Source organism: Salvelinus alpinus, chromosome 31 (assembly GCF_045679555.1).
Source record: "Salvelinus alpinus chromosome 31, SLU_Salpinus.1, whole genome shotgun sequence".
Lineage (NCBI taxonomy): Eukaryota > Metazoa > Chordata > Actinopteri > Salmoniformes > Salmonidae > Salvelinus > Salvelinus alpinus.
Window position 1 is genome coordinate 42,129,673 of NC_092116.1, and position 14,914 is coordinate 42,144,586.

General features: G+C 40.4%; 2 protein-coding genes and 1 long non-coding RNA gene across 4 annotated transcripts in view; 1 reads left to right on the top strand and 2 right to left on the bottom strand.

Annotated features, from left to right (window-relative positions):
* Positions 1-2,004: 2,004 nt before the first annotated feature.
* The window catches only part of LOC139561882 (uncharacterized), a 189,959-nt gene continuing 177,049 nt past the window's right edge, over positions 2,005-14,914 (bottom strand). Inside the window, exons 14-15 of one of the 2 annotated variants that reach the window (XM_071379270.1) lie at positions 3,437-3,571; positions 2,005-3,187 (exon numbers count right to left, since the gene is read on the bottom strand). The gene's annotated coding sequence lies outside the window, so the exon portion shown is untranslated. Of the gene's footprint in view, positions 3,572-14,914 lie in introns of both variants that reach the window. The other variant, XM_071379269.1, reaches the window with a different exon arrangement.
* The window catches only part of LOC139560999 (dnaJ homolog subfamily C member 21-like), a 38,061-nt gene continuing 25,151 nt past the window's right edge, over positions 2,005-14,914 (bottom strand). Inside the window, exons 7-11 of the mRNA XM_071377792.1 lie at positions 13,767-13,799; positions 10,152-10,172; positions 9,968-9,988; positions 9,759-9,833; positions 2,005-4,308 (exon numbers count right to left, since the gene is read on the bottom strand). Of these exons, the coding sequence (XP_071233893.1) occupies positions 4,127-4,308; positions 9,759-9,833; positions 9,968-9,988; positions 10,152-10,172; positions 13,767-13,799 (332 nt within the window). The 3' untranslated portion in view covers positions 2,005-4,126. The remainder of the gene's footprint in view (positions 4,309-9,758; positions 9,834-9,967; positions 9,989-10,151; positions 10,173-13,766; positions 13,800-14,914) is intronic.
* The window catches only part of LOC139561883 (uncharacterized), a 59,349-nt gene continuing 46,535 nt past the window's right edge, over positions 2,101-14,914 (top strand). The window contains exon 1 of the long non-coding RNA XR_011672236.1: positions 2,101-2,198. This is a non-coding gene — a long non-coding RNA (uncharacterized lncRNA). The remainder of the gene's footprint in view (positions 2,199-14,914) is intronic.

Below are 14,914 nucleotides of genomic sequence, written 5' to 3' on the forward strand. Positions count from 1 at the left end.
GCTCTATATAACAGACTGATGACCTGTCTCCATAGCTCTATATAACAGACTGATGACCTGTCTCCATAGCTCTATATAACAGACTGATGACCTGTCTCCTGATGACCTGTCTCCATAGCTCTATATAACAGACTGATGCCCTGTCTCCATAGCTCTATATAACAGACTGATGACCTGTCTCCATAGCTCTATATAACAGACTGATGACCTGTCTCCGTAGCTCTATATAACAGACTGATGACCTGTCTCCATAGCTCTATATAACAGACTGATGACCTGTCTCCATAGCTCTATATAACAGACTGATGTCCTGTCTCCTGATGACCTGTCTCCATAGCTCTATATAACAGACTGATGACCTGTCTCCTGATGACCTGTCTCCATAGCTCTATATAACAGACTGATGACCTGTCTCCATAGCTCTATATAACAGACTGATGACCTGTCTCCATAGCTCTATATAACAGACTGATGACCTGTCTCCATAGCTCTATATAACAGACTGATGACCTGTCTCCATAGCTCTATATAACAGACTGATGACCTGTCTCCATAGCTCTATATAACAGACTGATGACCTGTCTCCATAGCTCTATATAACAGACTGATGACCTGTCTCCTGATGACCTGTCTCCATAGCTCTATATAACAGACTGATGCCCTGTCTCCATAGCTCTATATAACAGACTGATGACCTGTCTCCATAGCTCTATATAACAGACTGATGACCTGTCTCCATAGCTCTATATAACAGACTGATGACCTGTCTCCATAGCTCTATATAACAGACTGATGTCCTGTCTCCTGATGACCTGTCTCCATAGCTCTATATAACAGACTGATGACCTGTCTCCTGATGACCTGTCTCCATAGCTCTATATAACAGACTGATGACCTGTCTCCATAGCTCTATATAACAGACTGATGACCTGTCTCCATAGCTCTATATAACAGACTGATGACCTGTCTCCATAGCTCTATATAACAGACTGATGACCTGTCTCCATAGCTCTATGTAACAGACTGATGACCTGTCTCCATAGCTCTATATAACAGACTGATGACCTGTCTCCATAGCTCTATATAACAGACTGATGACCTGTCTCCATAGCTCTATATAACAGACTGATGACCTGTCTCCATAGCTCTATATAACAGACTGATGACCTGTCTCCATAGCTCTATATAACAGACTGATGACCTGTCTCCTGATGACCTGTCTCCATAGCTCTATATAACAGACTGATGACCTGTCTCCATAGCTCTATATAACAGACTGATGACCTGTCTCCATAGCTCTATATAACAGACTGATGACCTGTCTCCATAGCTCTATATAACAGACTGATGACCTGTCTCCATAGCTCTATATAACAGACTGATGACCTGTCTCCATAGCTCTATATAACAGACTGATGACCTGTCTCCATAGCTCTATATAACAGGCTGATGACCTGTCTCCATAGCTCTATATAACAGACTGATGACCTGTCTCCTCTATATAACAGACTGATGACCTGTCTCCATAGCTCTATATAACAGACTGATGACCTGTCTCCATAGCTCTATATAACAGACTGATGACCTGTCTCCATAGCTGATAGAAACAGAAGGAATATCCTCCCCAATGACACTACTAATAACTGTCCTGATGAGGAAGAGACGTCTCCATTGTCCCTGAACAGCTTGAAGTGTTCAGTCAGAATGACAGAGACACTTTGTTCCCACGAGTCACATGTTCAATAATGATGACATCATAACAAGACCGGTTACCTGGAGGACAATGTCTCTACCACAGGTTACCAAGGAAACAGTAACACTACCTAGTAACATTCAATAATGTTAAAATATTACACTGGAATCACGTTCTGACACAATGATGTCCCAGTTTATTAAAACAAGACCGGTTACCTGGAGGACAATGTCTCTACCACAGGTTACCAAGGAAACAGTAACACTACCTAGTAACATTCAATAATGTTAAAATATTACACTGGAGTCACGTTCTCACAATGATGTCCTAGTTTATTAAAACAAGAAATCATCAATACATGGAAAATACCATTCAACTGTAAATACATGATCAATATATAATATACAGAATTATTGACACCCTTGATAAAGGTAATAATGACTGTATAATATACATCAATATATAATATACAGTGGGTCTGGAATTATAGACACCCTTGATAAAGGTAATAATGACTGTATAAAATACATCAATATAATATACAGTTGGTCTGGAATTATTGACACCCTTGATAAAGATAATAACGACTGTATAAAATACATCAATATATAATATACAGTGGGTCTGGAATTATAGACACCCATGATAAAGGTAATAATGACTGTATAAAATAAATACTGAGCTATATCATCTGCTCAACATGTGTCAATTACGATTGATCTGATTATAATATTTAGTTTAAGGAGTAGTATTTATTGTCTAAATGATTGACCCCCCTGAAGAGTCTAATAAACTAGTCAGAAGGTCAGTATCTGGTTCTATATTCATAACAATGACATCATCACACTCCTGTAGATTTTGGGCTGTCAATCATTTTGACCTCTAACCTTTTACAACAAAAATACATTACACAAACATATATTTCTCTGAGCAATTGTATTAGTTTAAAATATTATAATTTACAATTTATTTTGAGCATACAATAGGTCAGTACTTTATTTATTTATTTAATAGTCATTATTGCTAATCTTCAGCATGGATGTCAATAACTTCTGACCCCTCTGTATATAATCAAGGTGATACTAAAAAAGTAGAGCAAAAATAAACACTTAAAGTCAAATAAAAAAACTGGCACATTGACATGAAGCTAAAATATAAACATTTCAATAAATGGTTTAATCAGTCTTGTTCACAGAAGCTGACAGGTTGAAGCTAAAATATAAAAATTTCAATAAATGGTTTAATCAGTCTTGTTCACAGAAGCTGACAGGTTGAAGCTAAAATATAAACATTTCACTCAGTCTTGTTCACAGGAAACTGAGGGGAGGAGCCTCACAATAATGGCTGGAACGGAGCCAATGGAATGGCATCAAACATGGAAACCACATGTTTGATGTATTTGATACCAGACCACTGATTCCTCTTCAGCCAATACCACGAGCCCCTCCTCCCCAATTAAGGTGCCACCAACCTCCTGTGGTCTGGTTGATATACCTGTGATTATCAGGTACTGGACATTAGAGAGTCTGTAACAGATTCTAACAGGAGACCTTAGTCCTGTGGTCTGGTTGATATACCTGTGATTATCAGGTACTGGACATTAGAGAGTCTGTAACAGATTCTAACAGGAGACCTTAGTCCTGTGGTCTGGTTGATATACCTGTGATTATCAGGTACTGGACATAAGAGAGTCTGTAACAGATTCTAACAGGAGACCTTAGTCCTGTGGTCTGGTTGATATACCTGATTATCAGGTACTGGACATAAGAGAGTCTGTAACAGATTCTAACAGGAGACCTTAGTCCTGTGGTCTGGTTGATATACCTGATTATCAGGTACTGGACATAAGAGAGTCTGTAACAGATTCTAACAGGAGACCTTAGTCCATCATTCCATTCAACTCTATCAATTCCTGATAGTATAATGCCCTGAGGGGGATTAGAGAGACATTGTTGATGGGGAAAACATATATAGAATAACCAGGAAATGGATATAAACCCATAATACAAACATGGGTAGTAAAACTTCAAAAAGTAAAGAACTAACTACTGAAAGTGGATTATAGAGTAATGACTAACACGTTTATCAAATGACTTTGTCTTACCAAGATTCATATCACAAGTTATATACTCAGAAACACAGCTTTGTTAGGTGGGACAGGTCTCTATAGAAAGTTATAGTCTCTCTATAGTAACCCTATAGCATATAGTTATAGTCTCTCTATAGTAACCCTATAGCATAGAGTTATAGTCTCTATAGTAACCCTATAGCATATAGTTATAGTCTCTCTATAGTAACCCTATAGCATATAGTTATAGTCTCTATAGTAACCCTATAGCATATAGTTATAGTCTCTATAGTAACCCTATAGCATATAGTTATAGTCTCTCTATAGTAACCCTATAGCATATAGTTATAGTCTCTATAGTAACCCTATAGCATAGAGTTAAATTCTGTAGCAACTCTTCCTCCCCTCTCCATCTCATCCAGATCATCCTTCTGTGGTCCAGCAGCCAGTAAAGACTCCTCCTCAGGAGCAGACTTCCTCCCTGAACCAGGAGCAGACTTCCTCCCTGGTAAAGACTCCATCTCCATCCCTTCAATCCCCTCAGACTCTATTAAAGATAGAAAGGAACAATATCAGAATAAACTGACCAGACAGAGAGAGAGATAATAAACTGACCAGACAGAGAGAGAGAGAGAGATAATAAACTGACCAGACAGAGAGAGAGAGAGAGAGAATAAACTGACCAGACAGAGAGAGAGAGAGAGAGATAATAAACTGACCAGACAGAGAGAGAGAGAGAGATAATAAACTGACCAGACAGAGAGAGAGAGAGAGATAATAAACTGACCAGACAGAGAGAGAGAGAGAGAGATAATAAACTGACCAGACAGAGAGAGAGAGAGAGAGATAATAAACTGACCAGACAGAGAGAGAGAGAGATAAAAAACTGACCAGACAGAGAGAGAAAGAGATAATAAACTGACCAGACAGAGAGAGAGAGAGAGATAATAAACTGACCAGACAGAGAGAGAGAGAGATAATAAACTGACCAGACAGAGAGAGAGAGAGAGAGAGAGAGAGAGAGATAATAACCTGACCAGACAGAGAGAGAGAGAGATAATAAACTGACCAGACAGAGAGAGAGAGAGAGAGAGAGAGATAATAAACTGACCAGACAGAGAGAGAGAGAGATAATAAACCTACCAGACAGAGAGAGAGAGATAATAAACTGACCAGACAGAGAGAGAGATAATAAACTGACCAGACAGAGAGAGAGAGAGAGATAATAAACTGACCAGACAGAGAGAGAGAGAGATAATAAACTGACCAGACAGAGAGAGAGAGAGAGAGAATAAACTGACCAGACAGAGAGAGAGATAATAAACCTACCAGACAGAGAGAGAGAGAGAGATAATAAACTGACCAGACAGAGAGAGAGAGAGAGATAATAAACTGACCAGACAGAGAGAGAGATAATAAACTGACCAGACAGAGAGAGAGAGATAATAAACTGACCAGACAGAGAGCGAGATAATAAACTGACCAGAGAGAGAGAGAGAGAGAGAGAGAGATAATAAACTGACCAGACAGAGAGAGAGATAATAAACTGACCAGACAGAGAGAGAGAGAGATAATAAACTGACCAGACAGAGAGAGAGAGAGATAATAAACTGACCAGACAGAGAGAGAGAGATAATAAACTGACCAGACAGAGAGAGAGAGAGAGATAATAAACTGACCAGACAGAGAGAGAGATAATAAACTGACCAGACAGAGAGAGAGAGAGAGATAATAAACTGACCAGACAGAGAGAGAGAGAGATAATAAACTGACCAGACAGAGAGAGAGAGAGAGAGAGAGATAATAAACTGACCAGACAGAGAGAGAGAGAGAGATAATAAACCTACCAGACAGAGAGAGAGAGAGAGAGATAATAAACTGACCAGAGAGAGAGATAATAAACTGACCAGACAGAGAGAGAGATAATAAACTGACCAGACAGAGAGAGAGAGAGAGATAATAAATTGACCAGACAGAGAGAGAGAGAGAGAGAGAGATAATAAACTGACCAGAAAGAGAGAGAGATAATAAACTGACCAGACAGAGAGAGAGAGAGAGAGAGAGAATAAACTGACCAGACAGAGAGAGAGAGAGAGATAATAAACTGACCAGACAGACAGAGAGAGATAATAAACTGACCAGACAGAGAGAGAGAGAGAGATAATAAACTGACCAGACAGAGAGAGAGAGAGAGATAATAAACTGACCAGACAGAGAGAGAGAGAGATCATAAACTGACCAGACAGAGAGAGAGAGAGATAATAAACTGACCAGACAGAGAGATAATAAACTGACCAGACAGAGAGAGAGATAATAAACTGACCAGACAGAGAGAGAGAGAGATAATAAACTGACCAGACAGAGATAATAAACTGACTAGACAGAGAGAGAGAGATAATAAACTGACCAGACAGAGAGAGAGAGAGATAATAAACTGACCAGACAGAGATAATAAACTGACTAGACAGAGAGAGAGAGATAATAAACTGACCAGACAGAGAGAGAGAGAGAGAATAAACTGACCAGACAGAGAGAGAGAGATAATAAACTGACCAGACAGAGAGAGAGAGAGAGATAATAAACTGACCAGACAGAGAGAGAGAGAGAGATAATAAACTGACCAGAAAGAGAGAGAGAGAGAGAGAGAGATAATAAACTGACCAGACAGAGAGAGAGAGAGAGAGATAATAAACTGACCAGACAGAGAGAGAGAGAGATAAAAAACTGACCAGACAGAGAGAGAAAGAGATAATAAACTGACCAGACAGAGAGAGAGAGAGAGATAATAAACTGACCAGACAGAGAGAGAGAGAGAGAGATAATAAACTGACCAGACAGAGAGAGAGAGAGAGAGAGAGAGAGAGATAATAAACTGACCAGACAGAGAGAGAGAGAGATAATAAACTGACCAGACAGAGAGAGAGAGAGAGATAATAAACTGACCAGACAGAGAGAGAGAGAGATAATAAACCTACCAGACAGAGAGAGAGAGAGATAATAAACTGACCAGACAGAGAGAGAGAGAGAGATAATACACTGACCAGACAGAGAGAGAGAGAGAGATAATAAACTGACCAGACAGAGAGAGAGAGAGATAATAAACTGACCAGACAGAGAGAGAGAGAGAGATAATAAACTGACCAGACAGAGAGAGAGATAATAAACCTACCAGACAGAGAGAGAGAGAGAGATAATAAACTGACCAGACAGAGAGAGAGAGAGATAATAAACTGACCAGACAGAGAGAGAGATAATAAACTGACCAGACAGAGAGAGAGAGATAATAAATTGACCAGACAGAGAGAGAGAGAGAGAGAGATAATAAACTGACCAGAAAGAGAGAGAGATAATAAACTGACCAGACAGAGAGAGAGCGAGAGATAATAAACTGACCAGACAGAGAGAGAGAGAGATAATAAACTGACCAGACAGAGAGAGAGAGATAATAAACTGACCAGACAGAGAGAGAGAGATAATAAACTGACCAGACAGAGAGAGAGAGATAATAAACTGACCAGACAGAGAGAGAGAGAGATAATAAACTGACCAGACAGAGAGAGAGAGAGAGATAATAAACTGACCAGACAGAGAGAGAGAGAGAGAGATAATAAACCTACCAGACAGAGAGAGAGAGAGAGAGATAATAAACTGACCAGACAGAGAGAGAGAGATAATAAACTGACCAGACAGAGAGAGAGATAATAAACTGACCAGACAGAGAGAGAGAGAGAGAGATAATAAATTGACCAGACAGAGAGAGAGAGAGAGAGAGAGAGAGAGAGAGATAATAAACTGACCAGACAGAGAGAGAGATAATAAACTGACCAGACAGAGAGAGAGATAATAAACTGACCAGACAGAGAGAGAGAGAGAGAGAGATAATAAACTGACCAGACAGAGAGAGAGAGAGATAATAAACTGACCAGACAGAGAGAGAGAGATAATAAACTGACCAGACAGAGAGAGAGAGAGAGATCATAAACTGACCAGACAGAGAGAGAGAGAGATAATAAACTGACCAGACAGAGAGATAATAAACTGACCAGACAGAGAGAGAGAGATAATAAACTGACCAGACAGAGAGAGAGAGAGATAATAAACTGACCAATCGGAGATAATAAACTGACTAGACAGAGAGAGAGAGATAATAAACTGACCAGACAGAGAGAGAGATAATAAACTGACCAGACAGAGATAATAAACTGACTAGACAGAGAGAGAGAGATAATAAACTGACCAGACAGAGAGAGAGAGATAATAAACTGACCAGACAGAGAGAGATAATAAACTGACCAGACAGAGAGAGAGATAATAAACTGACCAGACAGAGAGAGATAATAAACTGACCAGACAGAGACAGACAGACAGACATACACTGCTCAAAAAAAATAAAGGGAACACTAAAATAACACATCCTAGATCTGAATGAATGAAATATTCTTATTAAATACTTTTTTCTTTACATAGTTGAATGTGCTGACAACAAAATCACACAAAAATTATCAATGGAAATCAAATGTATCAACCCATGGAGGTCTGGATTTGGAGTCACACAGAAAATAAAAGTGGAAAACCACACTAGAGGCTGATCCAACTTTGATGTAATGTCCTTAAAACAAGTCAAAATGAGGCTCAGTAGTGTGTGTGTGGCCTCCACGTGCCTGTATGACCTCCCTACAACGCCTGGGCATGCTCCTGATGAGGTGGCGGATGGTCTCCTGAGGGATCTCTTCCCAGACCTGGACTAAAGCATCCGCCAACTCCTGGACAGTTTGTGGTGCAACGTGGCGTTGGTGGATGGAGCGAGACATGATGTCCCAGATGTGCTCAATTGGATTCAGGTCTGGGGAACGGGCGGGCCTGTCCATAGCATCAATGCCTTCCTCTAGCAGGAACTGCTGACACACTCCAGCCACATGAGGTCTAGCATTGTCTTGCATTAGGAGGAACCCAGGGCCAACCGCACCAGCATATGGTCTCACAAGGGGTCTGAGGATCTCATCTCGGTACCTAATGGCAGTCAGGCTACCTCTGGCGAGCACATGGAGGGCTGTGCGGCCCCCCAAAGAAATGCCACCCCACACCATGACTGACCCACTGCCAAACCGGTCATGCTGGAGGATGTTGCAGGCAGCAGAACGTTCTCCACGGCGTCTCCAGACTGTCACGTCTGTCACATGTGCTCAGTGTGAACCTGCTTTCATCTGTGAAGAGCACAGGGCGCCAGTGGCGAATTTGCCAATCTTGGTGTTCTCTGGCAAATGCCAAACGTCCTGCACGGTGTTGGGCTGTAAGCACTCCCACCTGTGGACGTCGGGCCCTCATACCACCCTCATGGAGTCTGTTTCTGACCGTTTGAGCAGACACATGCACATTTGTGGCCTGCTGGAGGTCATTTTGCAGGGCTCTGGCAGTGCTCCTCCTTGCACAAAGGCGGAGGTAGCGGTCCAGCTGCTGGGTTGTTGCCCTCCTACGGCCTCCTCCACGTCTCCTGATGTACTGGCCTGTCTCCTGGTAGCGCCTCCATGCTCTGGACACTACGCTGACAGACACAGCAAACCTTCTAGCCACAGCTCGCATTGATGTGCCATCCTGGATGAACTGCACTACCTGAGCCACTTGTGTGGGTTGTAGACTCCGTCTCATGCTACCACTAGAGTGAAAGCACCGCCAGCATTCAAAAGTGACCAAAACATCAGCCAGGAAGCATAGGAACTGAGAAGTGGTCTGTGGTCCCCACCTGCAGAACCATTCCTTTATTGGGGGTGTCTTGCTAATTGCCTATAATTTCCACCTTTTGTCTATTCCATTTGCACAACAGCATGTGAAATGTATTGTCAATCAGTGGTGCTTCCTAAGTGGACAGTTTGATTTCACAGAAGTGTGATTGACTTGGAGTTACATTATGTTGTTTAAGTGTTCCCTTTATTTTTTTGAGCAGTGTATAATAAACTGACCAGTAATTCTAGAAACATGAGAATCATAAAGACTGATTACTTTGGGAAGGAGTCTGTGTTTCCTGTTGACCTCCTGGAGAGGTGGAGAGGGATTGGATGGTCTCTTTAGCTCTCCCTGAGGACAAGAACAGATAGATAACAGTTGGTGAGCAAACCTCAACATGACAATGCAGACAGGCACACACTACAGACAGACAGACAGGAACACAGACAGACAGGAACACAGACAGACACAGACACACTACTTACTCAGTTCTTCTTTCAGTCCATCTGGTGTAAAAATTAAATAAAGATAGTGAGATGGCACTCATATTTCAACTCAACCATATCACCTCCACCCTACCTAAGACCCACTAAAAACTCGTCATTACAACATTACAACAACAACTCTACAAAAATATGTAGTGTAGTCAACCAGTGTAATACAACTTACCGTTCTCTATTCTGACCTCCTCTGTAGACAGTAGATAAAACATGATGTATTATGGGTAATAGAACATGAAGACAGACTACATCCTCTCTATTCTGACCTCCTCTGTAGACAGTAGATAAAACATGATGTATTATGGGTACTAGAACATGAAGACAGACTACATCCTCTCTATTCTGAGCTCCTCTGTAGACAGTAGATAAAACATGATGTATTATGGGTACTAGAACATGAAGACAGACTACATCCTCTCTATTCTGACCTCCTCTGTAGACAGTAGATAAAACATGATGTATTATGGGTAATAGAACATGAAGACAGACTACATCCTCTCTATTCTGACCTCCTCTGTAGACAGTAGATAAAACATGATGTATTATGGGTAATAGAACATGAAGACAGACTACATCCTCTCTATTCTGAGCTCCTCTGTAGACAGTAGATAAAACATGATGTATTATGGGTACTAGAACATGAAGACAGACTACATCCTCTCTATTCTGACCTCCTCTGTAGACAGTAGATAAAACATGATGTATTATGGGTAATAGAACATGAAGACAGACTACATCCTCTCTATTCTGACCTCCTCTGTAGACAGTAGATAAAACATGATGTATTATGGGTAATAGAACATGAAGACAGACTACATCCTCTCTATTCTGAGCTCCTCTGTAGACAGTAGATAAAACATGATGTATTATGGGTACTAGAACATGAAGACAGACTACATCCTCTCTATTCTGACCTCCTCTGTAGACAGTAAATAAAACATGATGTATTATGGGTACTAGAACATGAAGACAGACTACATCCTCTCTATTCTGACCTCCTCTGTAGACAGTAGATAAAACATGATGTATTATGGGTACTAGAACATGAAGACAGACTACATCCTCTCTATTCTGACCTCCTCTGTAGACAGTAGATAAAACATGATGTATTATGGGTACTAGAACATGAAGACAGACTACATCCTCTCTATTCTGACCTCCTCTGTAGACAGTAGATAAAACATGATGTATTATGGGTACTAGAACATGAAGACAGACTACATCCTCTCTATTCTGAGCTCCTCTGTAGACAGTAGATAAAACATGATGTATTATGGGTACTAGAACATGAAGACAGACTACATCCTCTCTATTCTGACCTCCTCTGTAGACAGTAGATAAAACATGATGTATTATGGGTAATAGAACATGAAGACAGACTACATCCTCTCTATTCTGACCTCCTCTGTAGACAGTAGATAAAACATGATGTATTATGGGTAATAGAACATGAAGACAGACTACATCCTCTCTATTCTGAGCTCCTCTGTAGACAGTAGATAAAACATGATGTATTATGGGTACTAGAACATGAAGACAGACTACATCCTCTCTATTCTGACCTCCTCTGTAGACAGTAAATAAAACATGATGTATTATGGGTACTAGAACATGAAGACAGACTACATCCTCTCTATTCTGACCTCCTCTGTAGACAGTAGATAAAACATGATGTATTATGGGTACTAGAACATGAAGACAGACTACATCCTCTCTATTCTGACCTCCTCTGTAGACAGTAGATAAAACATGATGTATTATGGGTACTAGAACATGAAGACAGACTACATCCTCTCTATTCTGACCTCCTCTGTAGACAGTAGATAAAACATGATGTATTATGGGTACTAGAACATGAAGACAGACTACATCCTCTCTATTCTGACCTCCTCTGTAGACAGAAGATAAAACATGATGTATTATGGGTACTAGAACATGAAGACAGACTACATCCTCTCTATTCTGACCTCCTCTGTAGACAGTAGATAAAACATGATGTATTATGGGTACTAGAACATGAAGACAGACTACATCCTCTCTATTCTGACCTCCTCTTTAGACAGTAGATAAAACATGATGTATTATGGGTACTAGAACATGAAGACAGACTACATCCTCTCTATTCTGACCTCCTCTGTAGACAGTAGATAAAACATGATGTATTATGGGTACTAGAACATGAAGACAGACTACATCCTCTCTATTCTGACCTCCTCTGTAGACAGAAGATAAAACATGATGTATTATGGGTACTAGAACATGAAGACAGACTACATCCTCTCTATTCTGACCTCCTCTTTAGACAGTAGATAAAACATGATGTATTATGGGTACTAGAACATGAAGACAGACTACATCCTCTCTATTCTGACCTCCTCTGTAGACAGTAGATAAAACATGATGTATTATGGGTACTAGAACATGAAGACAGACTACATCCTCTCTATTCTGACCTCCTCTGTAGACAGAAGATAAAACATGATGTATTATGGGTACTAGAACATGAAGACAGACTACATGCTCTCTATTCTGACCTCCTCTGTAGACAGAAGATAAAACATGATGTATTATGGGTACTAGAACATGAAGACAGACTACATCCTCTCTATTCTGACCTCCTCTGTAGACAGTAGATAAAACATGATGTATTATGGGTACTAGAACATGAAGACAGACTACATCCTCTCTATTCTGACCTCCTCTGTAGACAGAAGATAAAACATGATGTATTATGGGTACTAGAACATGAAGACAGACTACATCCTCTCTATTCTGACCTCCTCTGTAGACAGTAGATAAAACATGATGTATTATGGGTACTAGAACATGAAGACAGACTACATCCTCTCTATTCTGACCTCTGTAGACAGTAGATTAAACATGATGTATTATGGGTACTAGAACATGAAGACAGACTACATCCTCTCTATTCTGACCTCCTCTGTAGACAGTAGATAAAACATGATGTATTATGGGTACTAGAACATGAAGACAGACTACATCCTCTCTATTCTGACCTCATCTGTAGACAGAAGATAAAACATGATGTATTATGGGTACTAGAACATGAAGACAGACTACATCCTCTCTATTCTGACCTCCTCTGTAGACAGTAGATAAAACATGATGTATTATGGGTACTAGAACATGAAGACAGACTACATCCTCTCTATTCTGACCTCCTCTGTAGACAGTAGATAAAACATGATGTATTATGGGTACTAGAACATGAAGACAGACTACATCCTCTCTATTCTGACCTCCTCTGTAGACAGTAGATAAAACATGATGTATTATGGGTACTAGAACATGAAGACAGACTACATCCTCTCTATTCTGACCTCCTCTGTAGACAGTAGATAAAACATGATGTATTATGGGTACTAGAACATGAAGACAGACTACATCCTCTCTATTCTGACCTCCTCTGTAGACAGTAGATAAAACATGATGTATTATGGGTACTAGAACATGAAGACAGACTACATCCTCTCTATTCTGACCTCCTCTGTAGACAGTAGATTAAACATGATGTATTATGGGTACTAGAACATGAAGACAGACTACATCCTCTCTATTCTGACCTCCTCTGTAGACAGTAGATAAAACATGATGTATTATGGGTACTAGAACATGAAGACAGACTACATCCTCTCTATTCTGACCTCCTCTGTAGACAGTAGATAAAACATGATGTATTATGGGTAATTTCCTCCATTTCCTTTGATAATGTTGGGAATGTTGAAAATGACATGAATATAGTAAACACAGAGACAACACTTACCCAGCTGTTCAGTCAGGTTTTTATTGAGTTCATCTAGGGGGGGGAAATATATTCACTCAACTTGTCAAAAATAAATATAGACAGAGACAGGAACATGGACAGACAGACAGGAACATAGACAGACAGACAGGAACATGGACAGATAGATATAGACAGACAGGAACATATAGACAGACAGACAGGAACATGGACAGATAGACAGGAACATAGACAGATAGATATAGACAGACAGGAACATATAGACAGACAGACAGGAACATAGACAGACAGGAACATATAGACAGACAGGAACATATAGACAGACAGGAACATATAGACAGACAGACAGGAACATAGACAGACAGGAACATATAGACAGACAGGAACATATAGACAGACAGGAACATAGACAGACAGACAGGAACATAGACAGACAGGAACATAGACAGACAGACAGACAGGAACATAGACAGACAGGAACATATAGACAGACAGGAACATATAGACAGACAGACAGGAACATAGACAGGCAGACAGGTACATAGACAGGCAGACAGGTACATAGACAGACAGACAGACAGGAACATAGACAGGCAGACAGGAACATAGACAGGCAGACAGGTACATAGACAGACAGACAGACAGGAACATAGACAGGCAGACAGGAACATAGACAGGCAGACAGGTACATAGACAGACAGACAGGAACATAGACAGACAGACAGACAGGAACATAGACAGACAGACAGACAGGAACACAGACAGACAGACAGGAACATAGACATACAGACAGACAGGAACATAGACAGACAAACAGACAGGAACATAGACAGACAGACAGACAGGAACATAGACAGGAACATAGACAGACAGACAGACAGGAACATAGACAGGAACATAAACAGACAGACAGACAGGAACATATAGACAGACAGGAACATATAGACAGACAGACAGGAACATATAGACAGACAGACAGGAATAGACAGACAGACAGGAACATAGACAGACAGACAGGAACATAGACAGACAGACAGGAACATAGACAGACAGACAGACAGACAGGAACATAGACAGACAGGAACATAGACAGACAGACAGACAGGAACATAAACAGACAGACAGACAGGAACATAGACAGACAGACAGGAACATAGACAGACAGGAAC